The sequence below is a fragment of the Macaca nemestrina genome, chromosome 5 (assembly GCF_043159975.1).
Source record: "Macaca nemestrina isolate mMacNem1 chromosome 5, mMacNem.hap1, whole genome shotgun sequence".
Classification (NCBI taxonomy): Eukaryota; Metazoa; Chordata; class Mammalia; order Primates; family Cercopithecidae; genus Macaca; species Macaca nemestrina.
Window position 1 is genome coordinate 145389132 of NC_092129.1, and position 16328 is coordinate 145405459.

Sequence of the window (16328 nt, forward strand, 5' to 3'; positions counted from 1 at the left end):
AGGGCAGTGAAGAAGGTCTGGACCCATTTCTAACTATAGTCAAATTCCCTGAGAACTTATGAATCACTGGGTTTAAAAAGATGTGGTCGTTTTTTGGAGACTGGAGAGGAAGGTATTATGTGATTTAAATAGAAAATCAGTTATAAAACACCATTATAAAAGCAGTTTTTTAATAAACTATAAAGAACAGCTTTCAAAAGGATCAGCATGGTGGAACAAAAAACCGCCACTGCATGAGTGGCATGTCCCCCAGGCATGATGGTATAGAACCATGACCTAAAAATATCACTTTTTTTTTTTTTTTTGAGATGGAGTCTTGTTGCCCAGGCTGGAGTGCAATGGCACCATCTCGGCTCACTACAACCTCCACCTCCTGGGTTCAAGCGATTCTCCTGCCTTAGCCTCCTGAGTAGCTGGGATTACAGACATGCATCACCACGCCCGGCTAATTTTGTTTTTTTTTTTTTTTTTTTTTTTTTGAGGCGGAGTCTGGCTCTCTTGCCTAGGCTGGAGTGCAGTGGCCGGATCTCGGCTCACTGCAAGCTCCGCCTCCTGGGTTCACGCCATTCTCCTGCCTCAGCCTCCCGAGTACCTGGGACTACAGGCGCCCGCCACCTCGCCCAGCTAGTTTTTTGTATTTTTTAGTAGAGACGGGGTTTCACTGTGTTAGCCAGGATGGTCTCGATCTCCTGACCTCGTGATCCGCCCGTCTCGGCCTCCCAAAGTGCTGGGATTACAGGCTTGAGCCACCGCGCCCGGCCAATTTTGTATTTTTAGTAGAGACAGGGTTTCTCCATGTTGGTCAGGCTGGTCTTGAACTCCCTACCTCTGGTGATCCACCCGCCTTGGCCTCCCAAAGTGCTAGGATTACAGGCTTGAGCCACCGCGCCTGGTCGAAAAGTATCACATTTTAAGCTAATAAATGTATGGCCAAGTATCCCACGCAAAATGATAGTGTGCTTTCCTGTCTCAGGAGAGGGTACAGGGTACTCAGTGATCCCTCAGGGATTTCCAACTAGCAGAACCACATTCTTTTTCCATTTCAAAACAATGTCTGAATATTAACTTAATAATGCTCCAAATGGGAAACATGCCTACTCTCCCACCCTAGAAAATAAACAAGCTCAAAAAATAAAATTCTAAAAAGATTGAATTAATTTTCATCTAATTCTTTCCAAAGCTGTTTGTGAAACCCTCAAGGAGATCAAGGTAGGCACCCTGTCGTGCTTACAATACAATATGACTGTTAGCACTGTAAGGTTGGGAAGTAGGTTTACGATAAAAGGATAAATTTCCCTGAACAAATTCCTATGCGATTTGCTCACTCTCTCCAATGAGATCTGAACCATCCTGACTAAATGGAACTACTAATCATAATACATAAAAGGTAGAAGACAAAGTAGGTTTTAAAGATGCAAAGGAGCACACACACAAAATAATCAAATAAGAGTAGTTAGGTTAAATTAAATAAATTACAGGTAATCTTTTAGGAGAATTTTAGTCCTGTTGAGCTTTACTTTTTCAATAAATTGATATGTTTTGTTGATTGTTAAACTGCACATTCTCAACCTGGCCTAAAATGCTTAACTGGAACATTCTCGAATTGTTTCTGGTTGGCTACAGCTCAGGGACATTGTGGTAACAGAGGCCTTCACGGGCCTGGTGGCCAAGTCATATCTCACATTTTCCCTCTGCTGCCCTCACCTTTCTGGAAGTGGAGCCACTTCCCCAGAGAGCCTCTTAACTGCTAATGCTCCATTCCATCTTCACCAGAGCAACTTCAGATCAGATGAAAATCTAAGTTTTCATGCTGAGGTCTGGCATGTTTGTAAGGCTCCAAATCTCTGATCTGATGGTGTGAGCAGCTGCAACCTGCTCTGTTTACAGACTGGAGATACCAGAGGTATGCACTAAGCAGCAGAGGCAGTCAATGGTCATGTGATGCCTGGTTGCTCCCCACTCCACAGCCCACTATAATCTTAGTACTATGGCAAAGTTACCTCCTGCAGAGCCTGGGCCAGCTGTTGCTTTAGGTCCTCTTCTCCTTGTGCTATCTCCAAACCCTGCAAAGCCAAAACAAAATGGAAGGTTTCTCTGCAGGGAAAAGAAAAAAGGAACACAATCCAGCAACAAGCAGAGCAGACCAGCTAGTGTGAGCATCTGGAAACAACAGGGGTGAGGGAGCAGGTGGAAAATCTCCTGTTTTACTTCAAGCTGTTGGCAGTAAAGAATTTGAGCAGAGTTATCTGCTCAAATACTGCACACTTCAGGACTGTAAGCTTTAAGACACCAATTGGATTGTTCTGGAAATACTATGGCCTAACAGTCCAAGCCTCCTTCACGGACTAATGCCATGATACCCAAAAGGATGTAAACTGAGAACTTCTGAGCCCCCAAATAACTATAAACTCAGATGTAATACCCAATGCTGGCACTCACGATATCTAGCATGCTTCTTTTCCCTCTACTCTGGCCACCTTGTCTCTCATTCTGAGTCTTGACCACTTCAGTTTATATACTGCTCTTCCTCTCTCCTTGCCTGAGCTTGTATTTCCTCATCGGCCCCCTCCAATGTGGAAGCTTTCCAGGTTATCATTAACCTATTTTATCCAGCACCTTCCAAAAGAACTTCTGGGCCCTTCTGTCCTTAAGAATTACCTACCCATCTAATATGCCAACTGAAAATTGTTCTCTAATTTACTATATTGATTGAAAACTATTCTCTGATTATATCATGTGTATGATACATCTTGCCTCTTCAACAAGATAAATTCCTTAATGGTAAAAACCATTTGTTAAGCATCTTTATAACTGCCAGAATTCCCTAGTACCAGGGAATTTGAGTACTTAAAAAAAAAAAAAAAAAAAAAAGGTGTGAAGCAGCAAGGGTTTAATGAGCCTCTAAACAAATAGTGGGGGGGGGGGGTAGGATAAATCCCTAGGGCTTGGTGGGCAGAGGGAGATGCAGCTGATAAACAAGGGACTAGATACACTTCACTATGAGCAATATGTACACGACCTACTCATACCCAGAGAAATTATCCAAACTGATCCTTTTGCCTTTAACATTTTGGTTCAAAAAAAAGATTTTGCAGCTATACCTTGAGGCATGTCCAGAGCAGCCACAAATATTAATCAACAGTAACTTGTTCGTGAACATATTAGCCTTTACAGAGAGTTCTGTCCTAGTGAAGGTGTGATATACTAAACACGTAGACATAAACCACCCTCTACTAATTTCAAGAACTAGTCTAGGCTGGATAAGGGAAGCAAAAAGGTACATGTAAGGAAGCAGTGTATACTCTCAAAAGACCTATTTAATTCATGGCTTTTGCTAATACTACCAGTTCAAGGGGATGGCAGAGATTAGAATGAAATTTATAAATTGCTCAGAAATAAGCCAACACTACCTCTGGTTGTTCCTTACCCTGACCAACCCAAACAAAAAAGTTTATTCACTTTAGTTGTGACTGGTCTGTGTGAGTTCTAAGTCAACAATAGGGAATTCTTGACATTCAATATTATCTGAGCAACTGGGTGGGAGTAAAATGTGTGGTTCCTGCCAGATAGGAAATGACATTTTGAGCAAGGACAGGATCTGCTCTAGCCTAAAGCTTTGTGCAAGAGTTTGTCATTGAAGCAAATGACTCAGGGATGGAAACACGTTTGGTCTTACCTTTACAAAGCTAAGATAGTCATTATTTTACCTTCCTACTATAAGCACTGTGGAAGGTGGTTTATCATTCAACCCAACAATGCAGTCATGGTGCATCTGTCCCATCACATGCTGGCTGCTCAAAACAGAAACAAAAACATTTTCTGCCTTTTTAGCCTCTCACCTCCTGGGTTAGCTACAGAGTTAACTAACCTTTATAGCTAACAAACTGTCAGGTACAAGGGCAGAGGAACCAGCTGACCTGTACCTGCCCTGGGACTAAGTGATTTGGCCTTGGCCACAGAGCAAAGATACGTAAGTCTTGAAGACAACTAATGATTTAATTGGACTATACTGTGGTTTTGCGGCATCTTGACCTTCACCTAACTTCCCCCTGAATTCATGTTGGTTCTGAGTTGCCTCAGCTTTGCATCCTGAGATGAGTTATGTCCTGGGTGGCTCTGCTGGTCACTTTACCCTATCTTGGCACCCCATCTCTGGCTCTTGATCTCATCAGCATGCTGAAGCCTTAACCCTCTACTCAGTTCCCTTCCCTGATCTCAAAAGTTTACTGTTCCCATTCCATTTCTTGTCTTTGGTGCTCAGAATTTGGTACCTGGCCCAGAAACTGAGAACTCTGGCCAGAGGCTCATGAAGTGCCTGCCCCACTCCTGAAGACCACTCTTGCCCTTCCCTTCTGTGTGGTACCTGAAGATGCTGTTCCTCTTCCTGGAAAGTCTTCTCTAGTTGCTCCACTCTTGCCTGCTGCTGCGCCTGCTCTGCACACAGCTGGGACTGTAAGTCCTGCAGTTCCTGCTCCATTCGCACAATTTTCTTTGAGTTCCCCTTTTGGGTCTGCTTTTTCACATTCATAACGGCTTCATGTTTTTCTTGCATCTGTATTTTCAGCCTCAGAATCCTGGACATGGTCACCTTAAACATCTGTAAGCTTCTCTGAGATGCTGAAGAGTTTGAGGCTTTCTGCTCATGATGAACCTCTGTGACTATGGGGAAGCCAGGGTAAATGGGAGCCCCTGTGGTCTTCTTACTTGGCTCAAGGGCAGTCAACTTAGGATCCAAATTTTCAGAGGGTGTACTGGCCACTTCACCTTTCCCCTGTGATTTCACTGACTGACTAGATTCACAAGACACTTTATTTATTTTGGATTTCAAATTTGAGGGGCCTTCAGCTCCAGGACCTCCTAATTGATCCAAACTGAATTTCCTTTTAGTTCTCAATTCCTTATTTTTTTCTATCATCTGGTCATTCTTTGGGGAAAGACAAGGATATATTGTCTCCCAGTCTTCTTCAGTAACTTCATATTCATACTCTGCATTCTCCTTATTTTCCAGAGGCACTCCAAGTTGGATGTAGTCTCCCTGATGAATGGAATAGACCCTTAAAGGTTCCAGACGTGCTCTGTTCAGCCAAACACCATTTAGACTCTGGGGAAAGTGAAAGACAGAAGAAATAAGCTTCGTGATTTTCGTCTTCTTAATGGAATCTCTCTCCTGCTGCTGTAAAACCTTCTGCCTTTTCAGAAGGAAAACTCTTGATAACAAATAGAAAAGAAAGGTTCATAAACTACCATCCCTAGAAACAGCATTCGTTAAGCAGTGCTTTGGCTTTTTACCTATATTTCACATTCATGCGTCCACAGAGAACTGCCATATTAACAGGCAGGAATCACCTTATTATTGGTGGATAATTTACTCAAACACATGGAATAGCATTAAAGGAAACTGAAATTGGCTAGCTCCTATTGACCTAAACTGGAGCAACGTCCCAAAACTAGAAAAAATATTATTAGTGAAGAAAGCAGTAGTTAAGGATGAGGTCCATGAAGTAGGTTCAAATGCTATCTCTGGATGTGGTTCCTTAACACACTGGTAAACAAGCACGCACACATAAATAAAAAAAAGAGAGAGTACTAAATCCGGTACTGGGGTCAAATGGCAGATAGGATCTGAGCCAATTAATACCAACAGGGATATATGGGCAATACAGGATAATGGTTAAGAGCTGGAGCTCTGGACTCAGATGCGGGTTCATAGTCCGCATGGCATTTGACAATTCACTTAACCTCTCCATGCCTGTTTTGTCTGCAGAATAGGGATAGTACAGTACCTACCTCATACTGTTTCCGTGAGGAATGAATAAGATAATGCATGTGAATCACTTAGCACAATGACTCACATAGAATAAATGCTTAATAAATATTTACTGTCTGGGAGTGGTGGCTTACATCTGTAATCTCAGCACTTTGAGAGGCCGAGGTGTGTGGATTACTTGAGGCCAGGAGTTCAAGACCACCCTGGCCAACACAGTGAAACCCCCTCTCTACTAAAAATACAAAAATTAGCCAGGTGTGGTGGTGGGTGCCTGTAATCCCAGCTACTTGGGAGGCCAAGGCATTAGAATTGCTAGAACCCAGGAGGCGGAGGTTGCTGTGAGCCGAGATTGTGTCACTGCACTCCAGTCTGGGTGACAGAGCGAGACTCTGTCTCCAAAATAAATAAAATAAAATAAACTTTTATGGTTTTAAAGAAGTCATAGTATCGAGGCTAAGAGCACAGATCCTGGAGTGAGACTGCCTGGGTTTGTAATGTGGCTCTATCACTTAGCAGCTGGGTGATTTTGGCCGGGTTTCTTGACCTCTTTATGGTCCAGTTACTGCATCAATAAAATGGAGGAAAATAAGTCTCCCCTTATGGTGTCTGTGCGGATTTAATGAGATAACATATGGCAATTATTTAGACAGTGCCTGGGCATCGTGTTACATAAGTGTTCACTACTATTACTATGCCTTGGTTCAACTGATTCATCAACAATCATTTCAATTCTATGCTCAATGTCATGCAAGGTAAATATATTGAGTGAAAAGACATGAAAACTTTCAGCAGCTGACTGTGGAAAAGACAACACAAGGGCACAAATAAGTAAATGTGGGATTAAATGGCATAGCCTATAAATGCAAAGGAATATCATGTGCAGCTGGGAGAGCTAAGGGATGCTAAATGGAGATGACAGGTCCTAAAATAGACTTGAAACAAAGGCAAGATTCAGAGTTGAAATATACTGGCGAGCATTTTAACCCATATCAAGGACTTAAGTTCAGGGGATAGGCCAGAGATGATGCTCACTTCTGAATTGGGACCAAAATTTATGTTTACACTGGCAACTATAGCTACCTACTTTCAGCTAGAAAAAATCCCCAGTCAACACAAATATGAGGGACAGGGGGCTTGACCACAAGGCACAGAGGGTAAAGGGCAAGTAGAGATCAGAGCTCAGCTCTGGTTTGGCATTAGGCTCTTGTTTCCAGTTTTATCTTCTATTACTTGGTTTACACAGAAAGAAAAGACTGGCATAGATACATACAGAAAGATTAGTCTTAACCCACTGGGCATCGGGTCTAACCTGGTTCATCTAGGAAACCTCCTCACACCCTTTCTATACAGCCTGAGAAACTGGGGAGTGGTAAGTTTTACTGAATTTTGAAACAACATATGAGAAATAACAAATGAGAGGGATGGAGCCAGAACAATCTACTGAGAACAATTTTAGAGCAGGACAGTCAATTTTAGATTATATGCAGGAAAAAGGTATCAGAAAAAGTAATAAGACACAGAAGGCCACCTAATGCCAAAGTACAGAAATTTAAGGAAAGTCTCCAAAGCTAAGATAAGGTAAAATAAATAAATAAGATTACAGAGGCAGCCCACAGCTAAAGAGAATAAGAATCCCTCAGAAGCTGGGGCAAATTTTCACAATATGTTGCAGCCCTCCATTAGATCCTCTAACCCATTGCCTTCAGAGCCCTTTTAAAAGCTGGAAAGTAAACTCAAAATTCTTCCATCACGTTTTGTCCTTGAATCCTTGTATATTTACCCATTCATCACTTCTTGGTGACATCTAGTGGTATAATTTAAACCAAAGCCCTGAGTCAGCTCTGTTCATGTAAGGAGACTAGAAAAGGACAAACATCCCATGGCTGTACAAGAACAATCAAGTACTGCTAGAGATGATCTCAAATACAATGGTTTAAATAATCATGCTCTGTTCAAGGCTTTCTTGATGTTGGTTTTCATAACTACCCACTTGAACAATGCTAGCAGCAGAAAACGATACCCGGGTCTGCCTGATGTCTCTTAGCCACCAGTGGGAAAAAGGTGGAATAATGCACATCCGCTTAGACAGGAATTACTTCACTAGATGCTCAATCTCTGCCCAGCTGCTTTTAAACAGTTTATTGAGGAAAGTGGAAACTCAAAACCAAAAGGCAATGTTTTCTTGGAGTGCTTTAGATAATTTATGTAGCTCAGTGGTTCTCAACCCTGGCTATACAGTAAAACCACCCGGGAAGGTTTAAAACAAGGAGCAGTGCCTGGGTTTCACCCTCAGAGTGAGTTAACTGGTCTGAGATAGGAACTAAGTATCAGTATTTTAAAAGTTACATTTATATACCAACACATACAGTTGTGTAACTATATCAAGATACAGTGCCCCTTGGTAGTCAACCTTTCCCACATTCCCAGGCAACTACTTATCTGTTCTCTTCCCTTTCCCAGAATGTAATACAAATGGAATCTTATTATCTACACTTTCGAGTCTTGCTTCTTTCACTTAGTGTAATGCCTCTGAGATTCATCTACCCTGTTGCATTATCAGCAGTTATATTTTATTGCTGAGTAATATTGAAGGTAGTATGGGTGGAGCACAGTTTATCCATTCCCTAGTTGTTTTTTTCCAGTTTTTGATGAATATTAATAAAGCCACTACAGGCAGGGCGTGGTGGCTCACGCCTGTAATCCTAGCACTTTGGGAAGCTGAGGCGGGTGGATCACCTAAGGTCAGGAGTTCAAGACCAGCCTGGTCAACATGGCGAAACCCCAACTCTACTAAAAATACAAAAATTATTTTTAGTGTGGGCGTGGTGCTGCACACCTGTAATCCAGCTACTCGGGAGGCTGAGGCAGGAGAATCGCTTGAACCCAGGAGGTGGAGGTTTTGGGGAGCCGAGATCGCGCCATTGCACTCCAGCCTGAGCGAAAAGAGCGAAACTCCATCTCAAAAAAATAAGTTAAAAAAAGAAAGCCACTAGAAACATTCACATACAAGTTTCTGTGAGAACATAAGCTTTCATTAATCTTGGGTAAATACCTAGAAATAGGATCATTGGACAAGTATATATTTGACTCTTAGAAACCACCAGTTTTTCAAAGTGGAGGTACCATTTTATATTCACACTTGAACGTTGAGGAGTTCCAGTTATTCTGCATGCTTGCCAGCACTTGATATCAAGTCTTATTTCAGCAATTGTATTATGTATCCTCAATATATTTTTTAAACTCTTTACTAAAGTAGAACATGCAAACATAAAAGTGCACGAACCGTAAATGTACCAACTAGATGAACAGTCACAAAATGAACATCATAGCGTAACTACCACGAGGTCAAAAACAAAACAAACCCCACATTATCAGCATCCCAGAAACCCTGTGTGCCTCCTAGTTAGTAGCCACCCTGGCAATAAGGTGACTACTATCTAGATTTAATAGCACATGTTAATTTTGCCTGGTTTTAAACATTGTATAAATGGCATCATATAATATGTGTTCTTTTGTGTCTGTCTTCTTTCACTCAATATTATGTGAGATTTATCCATGTTATTAGATATAGTAGTTCATTCATATACACTATAGTATAGTGTTTCAATATAAGATTATTCCACAATTTATCCATTCTACTGTTGATGGACATTTGGGCTGTTTCCCTGGGAGTGAAAATACTGTGTCAAAAGCTATATGTATGCTCAACTTTAATGAATAATGCCAAATAATTTCCCAAAGTAGCTGTACCAATTTACACTCCCAACAGAAGGGTAAGAGCATTCTATCGTTCCATATCCTTACCAATACCTGGCATCACTGGTCTTCAATTTTAGCCACTCTGGTGAATGTGTAGAGGTATTCCATTATGGTTTTAATTTAAATTCCCCAAATTATTAATGAGGTTGAACAACTTTTCATTGGATACAACCTTTTGTGAAGCGCTTGTCTCTTGCTCATTTTTAAATAGGGCATATCTGTCTTTTTCTTATTGGAGTTCTGCATATAACTCAGGATAAGCCCTTCATTGACTATAATATGTAGCAAACATCTTCCTCTGAGTGTGCCTTTTACTCTCTTAATGGTGTCTTCTGACGAATGAACGTTTTTATTGAACGATCATCAGTATTTTTAAAAAGTACCCCAGGTGAGAGCAAAAACTGGAAATGGAGTTGATAACCACTGCTCTAGTTGCTGAGGACCAGAAGCTGGACTGTCCCAAGCAGCAAAGATTGTTCACGTAAGAGTACACTCACCAGAGACTTCAAAGGCCAGATTCTGCAGAAGAACAATAGTAGGAATCACCAGGCAGCAGGTGAAAAGCAACAGGAGAGGAGGGTAAGAATGGGAAAGGCTCAAGTAAGACGTGACCGAACCTCTAAGGCATTTCATACTGTGACTTTAAAACAACCAATTTTCTGAAAGAGCTGGATACCAATACAAAGATGGCCATCTGAAGAGCTTATGAATTGACCAAAACCTACACAACTAGAACCATCCTCATACTGTGTGCAGAGTTAGCTGTCCTCCAAGGGTTTTTTTCCTATATTTTAAGCCAATTTTAAACCAAAATAACATTTCTTGCAATTTTTGTATCCATACTTAAGCTCTCACTTTCTGGCCATTCCAGCAGATAAGAGAATGCAGCTCTGAGTTTTAACTTATTAGAAACACCTATCTCTTGAAAGAGACTTGGCAAATGACTTCAAACACAACCACAGCAATAATATCCTACAGCTGAAATTCAGGTCCCTTATCAGCAGAAGAGGGCTGCCATGGCATCATGCCAGGAGGAAGCCAGAAAGGGGGCAACTGTAATCAAAAGAAAAGTGCAGAGGGGAGGGGGGATTTACTTGTAAGAATTGTTCCATCAAGACACCCCAGTCCTAGCTTCTCTTAAAAATCAGTTATCTCACAATCACAGCTAAAAAGTTTAAACAGGTTGTTAAGAAACCTTTCCTTTCTATTGCCTGACTGAGACCTCAGAAGAATCACATGATAACAGCAACCCTAGAAGGAAGGGTACAAAGCAAACATTGGAGAGCGAGCCCGGAGCACAGTCATGATCTGATCTTGCACAGGCTGCCTATGTATCCCTGTGGTTGACATTTAAATAACACTACAGTTGATCAGCTGTTGGCTTCCCAACCTATGAAAATCTGCTAATCCCATAAGTGGATCACATCTACACTGCACATAATTAAGAAAAGCAGCAGCAGAAAACTCACCTCTATAATACTGTAATCCCAACTCTCATACAGCCTACGCTGATGAGGAAAACATCTTTTCCTAAGCTGTTTTGATATACACTATTACAGAGGCTTTAAAACCTTGCAGCTATATTTTAAATATGCATAATTAATTGTTTGATGTCATAAAGCCAGTATAGCAAATTGCTTACGTACTTTACTGGTATTTGCACAGGGCATAGCAGAGAAACTTAAGTCCTGGCTCATTATAGAGAAGGCCTTGGGCAAGGCAGTTTATCTCTCTGGGCCTCAGATTCATCTGTCTACATAAGGGGTTAAAGTAGATAATGCCAGTGCCAATTTTTACCCTGCTCATAGTGCACTGCTGAAAGTGCTGAACCTATTTACTTAGCATTTGTGTATTGTCTCCTTCAATACAGTGCCAACTCAACTTAATTCTAGAGCAGGAAGATACTTTACAACAGCTTAAATCTAGCAGTTTTATGCATGCAAAATGAGGCTGCTGGGCAGACCTGTGGGATATCCTCCCTTCTAATGGTACTGTTAAAATCCTAACTGGGGCAGTGAAGCAATATGAAATGGTACTTAAAGACATGTTATACTTCCTAAACATGAACTGTTTATGTTAGAATTTCTCTCACCTCATAGTCTGTATTTTCATCATATATCCTGGGTGCTTGTATATCTGCACTTTAGGTATTTTCTTTTTTTTTTTTTTTTTTTTTTGAGACGGAGTCTCGCTGTGTGGCCCAGGCTAGAGTGCAGTGGCCCGATCTCGGCTCACTGCAAGCTCCACCTCCCGGGTTCGCCATTCTCCCGCCTCAGCCTCCGAGTAGCTGGGACTACAGGCGCCCGCCACCACGCCCGGCTAGTTTTTTGTATTTTTTTAGTAGAGACGGGGTTTCACCATGTTAGCCAGGATGGTCTCGATCTCCTGACCTCGTGATCCACCCGCCTCGGCCTCCCAAAGTGCTGGGATTACAGGCTTGAGCCACCGCACCCGGCCTTTCTTTTCTTTTTGATAGAGACAGGGCTTCACCATGTCAACCACACTGGAGTGCAGTGGCTACTCCCAGGTGCAATCCCATTGTTGATCAGCACAGCAGTTTTGACCTGCCCTCCTTCCAACCTGGGTCAGTTCACCTTCCTTAGACAAACAGGGGGTCCCCTGCTCCCAGGAGGACACCACATTGATGCCGAACTTAATGCAGACATCAGAACGGCGTAGCACACTATAACCCAGAACTCATGGGCTCAAACAATCCTCTTGCCTCGGCTTCCCCAGTAACCGGGACTACAGGCATGCACCACCACGCCCAGCACATGAGGTACTTTCTAATTGCTGGGCTTTATATACTATTGCACCTCCCTCAACACATTTACCACTAAACTAGTGGTTTTCAAATGTGTCTAAAGGAGGAAAACCCATTATTCAAAGGAAATCTTCAGAACACCAACATTTAAAACATGTTTTAAAAGCCAGGGGAGGTTGCTCAGATTGAAAGGAATGAGGAAGGCAAGGAGCTAAGTGCAGTCAGATCAGTTTCTCCCTCCTCCCCCTGTTCACTGAGCCATAAGTGTACTCCAGAAGCGTTAGCGGATTCTGCAGATTCCCAGGGTCTCTGGGAGCTTCACCTCAAACAGGCTGATTTGCCCAGTAACTTAGTCTAGTTTCTGGAACAGGACCTATTACCCCAATTCCAATTCAGGTATTCTCTTCAAGGTAACAAACTTCAACCCAAATCAAGAGAAATTGTTTTAGCACAATCTAATCTCTGGCAGCATATGGAAGTGGCTGCGCCTCTGGAAAAGGAAACTGGATGGCTAGGAAAGAAGAAGTTATACTTTTGAATTTTATACCATGAATTACCTATGCAAAAAAAAAAAAAAGTAATTTAAAAACAAATAAAAGTCATTAGGATTCTGTGAATTCCTGTACCTTGTTGTCCATAATTGTCCACTGGCCCTCAGGATTCTGCTTCAAAACACAGTGGTTTCGAGAAATCATCAGGGGGCAGATTTTTGATACCAATTGGTATGTGACACCAAATCCTCGTCCTACAGTCACCTGGGAAGACAACAACAATGTAAGAAATACAATCAGTCATTGTGCTGAAAAGGGAGGTCCTTTACAAATCTCGTCAACCAGCAGCATATGCAGGTCCTGACTTATGAAACCAGACACCTGTGGAACCAAAACAGTGCATCAGCTATCTCCCCTTCAGCTGCCATGAGAACCACCAAATAGAAAAAGGCAAACAGTTGTGACAAGAAGAGAAAGCTGAAAAAGAGTTATCCATGTATCTCAGGGTTGGCAAGATCTTGAAAGGTCATCTGGTTCAGTGACCAGGAGATGGGGGAATTCTTTCTTTTTTTTTTTTGAGACGGAGTCTCGCTCTGTCGCCCAGGCTGGAGTGCAGTGGCCGGATCTCAGCTCACTGCAAGCTCCGCCTCCCGGGTTCACGCCATTCTCCTGCCTCAGCCTCCCGAGTACCTGGGACTACAGGCGCCCGCCACCTCGCCCGGCTAGTTTTTTGTATTTTTTTAGTAGAGACGGGGTTTCACCGTGTTAGCCAGGATGGTCTCGATCTCCTGACCTCGTGATCCGCCCGTCTCGGCCTCCCAAAGTGCTGGGATTACAGGCTTGAGCCACCGCGCCCGGCCTGAGATGGAGGAATTCTTTCTACACATCCCATCAACTCATAAATACTGCCAGTAACTTTATGTAAGGCAGGCCCTCCAATTTTTAAAATGTCTCTGATTTGGCATCTTTCTCCCTGTAAATTCCATCCATTGGCACTGGCTTTGCCCTGGCACCATCAGGAAATCTCCAATCCCCTTTCAATGTCACAGCTATAAAGTGAACCCTGAGTTTTCTTTTCCTGGCTCTGTATTCCCAGTTACTTCAACTTAACTCCCAGGGGATGGGCTTGAGTCTCTTTGCCATTCTAATGAGTCTGTGAAAGGACTGCTGGTTTATCTTTATTCTTGGAAGGCATATTAAGAAAAATAAACTTAATTTCTATTACACAGTCAAACACAAGTGTTACTCTCCCAGTTCTAGAAATTATCACTGGAGCATATAAATTGCATTAGCTTTCACAGCAGATCTAGTACACTGCCAGTGTATCCTCAAACTTAGGAATGATTACATTTCTTGGTCTCCCCCTCCTCCAAGAAATGCTATGCTAAGTCATGTCTCTTCCGTTCTATACTTGATTGGATGGAAAACCTTGGATTCAAGCGCAGGACCTTAGATTGATTCCTACTAAATTTCATCTTGCTAGTTCAGCCTATCAAACCAACTTGTCAAGACCTTTCTGAATTTTTAATCTGCCATCAGATGAGACATACTTAATATCCCTTCCACCAAATTTATATGATATGATGCCTTCTATACCTTCTTTCAAGACACAGAATGGGATGCAGTCAAAGACAAAGTTTTCAGGAAAGCCTAGTAAACACTAATCCACACAGCCTGGATATACCTTTGGCCAGTTGTAATTCAACCAAAAGTCTTTGCATTGGAGTACATATTCTCTGTCTTATCCACAAGAACAGCTTGAGAGCTTCTGGAAAAGGTTGAAAAGAAGCACCAATTCACATCTATCATACTTTCCTGTTGGACCAGTCTAGTTCATAACAACCCTGTGAAGGAAGGAAATGAAATTCTTCTGAGATCCAGATCACAGAATTCCCTGCTTATTCTTCTTCTTTTTTTTTTTTTTTTTTTGAGACGGAGTCTTGCTCTGTCACCCAGGCTGGAGTGCAGTGGTGCGATCTTGGCTCACTGTAACCTCCGCCTCCCGGATTCAAGCGATTCTCCTGCCTCAGACTCCCACGTAGCTGACATTACAGGCATGTACCACCATGCCTGGCTAATTTTTGTATTTTTAGTAGAGATGGGATTTCACCATGTTGGTCAGGCATGTCTCCAACTCCTGACCTCAAGTGATCCGCCTGCCTCAGCCTCCCAAAGTGCTGGGATTACAGGTGTGAGCCACCGCGCCCGGCTCCCTGTTTATTCTTTTTTTTTTTTTTTTTTTTTGAGACGGAGTCTCGCTCTGTCGCCCAGGCTGGAGTGCAGTGGCGCAATCTCGGCTCACTGAAAGCTCCGCCTCCCGGGTTCACGCCATTCTCCTGCCTCAGCCTCCCGAGTAGCTGGGACTACAGGCGCCCACCCCTGCGCCCGGCTAATTTTTTCTATTTTTAGTAGAGACGGGGTTTCACCATGGTCTCGATCTCCTGACCTTGTGATCCGCCCACCTCGGCCTCCCAAAGTGCTGGGATTACAGGCGTGAGCCACCACACCCGGCCCTGTTTATTCTTTTTAGTGCACAAATGACCTCTTTAATGACCCATACCACAACCTTAACTGGGAACTTTAAACCAACGTTAGCTAAAAACTGCCCTCTTCTCTTCGTCTGAAAATCTTTCAGAATCATGCGTGTCCTCCTCAGTCCCTCAAAGACCACCACGACTCACTGACCTAATCTATTCCTCCCCACAAACTCTCATCTCAGTATTGACAATACCATCCAACCAACTATTCAACCCATAACCCAGAAGTCATCTTTGATTCATCTCTGTCCCTCATCCCCACACTGAAATCACTGGTAAATTTTATGGGCTATAATTCAAATATGTCCTAAGTCTGTTCATTTCTATCTCTACAGCCACAACCTTAGTCCAAAACACCTGGCATCCTACTGTTTCTGTTCCCACTCTAGCCCCCATAAACTTTATATAGTAACTGGAATAGAAATGTAAACATTTTAAATCAGATCATTTTCCTTCTTTCCTTGAAACTGTCCAATCATTCAAACTTCCTTCCATGGCCTATAAGACCCTGAAAGTCCTGAGCCCCTCTACTTTTTAGTCTTAACTCATATCATGGTGTCAACACTAGCTGCTCCAGTCCCTCAAACATTTTTGTTGTTGTTCCTTAAGCCCCTCTGCCTGAAGTGCCAGCCTACCTGAGGGTCTTTTCACTTAGCCCCTCTGCTAAGAACACTATTCTCTCAGATCTTGCATGGGCTCCTTATCTTTCATGTATCAGCTACTCATAAACCTACTCTGATCACCACTGTCTAAAGTTGGTTGTCTGCTTCCCATCGTATTTCTTCAGTTATTAGGATGCTCTTATCACAAACCGAAATTATCTTGCTTATTTTACTTTTCCCTCCGTGCCCTTAACAGAATACAAATTAGATAAGCAGGGACTTTATCTGTCTTGTTTATCACTGTGTCTCTATAGCCGGCATAGTGTTCAGTTAAGTATTTGAGAATGAATGAAAAAATAACGAGGTCTTGCATATGAGTCCTCAAGATTTAAGGGTGGGTGTTTTTAT

At 42.4% G+C, this 16328-nt stretch overlaps 1 protein-coding gene across 5 annotated transcripts in view; it reads right to left on the reverse strand.

The window, feature by feature from the left end:
- Positions 1-16328, reverse strand: part of LOC105474544 (ring finger protein 8) — a 39067-nt gene that overhangs the window by 19026 nt on the left and 3713 nt on the right. For 4 of the 5 annotated variants that reach the window (XR_982811.3, XM_011729323.3, XM_011729325.3 and 1 more), the window contains exons 2-4: positions 12917-13045; positions 4364-5101; positions 2001-2063 (exon numbers count right to left, since the gene is read on the reverse strand). Coding sequence is in view for 4 of the 5 variants with exons in the window: in XM_011729323.3 (XP_011727625.1) it covers positions 2001-2063; positions 4364-5101; positions 12917-13045 (930 nt within the window). In the remaining variant the exon portion in view is untranslated. Of the gene's footprint in view, positions 1-2000; positions 2064-4363; positions 5102-12916; positions 13046-14465; positions 14626-16328 lie in introns of all 5 variants that reach the window. The other variant, XM_011729322.2, reaches the window with a different exon arrangement.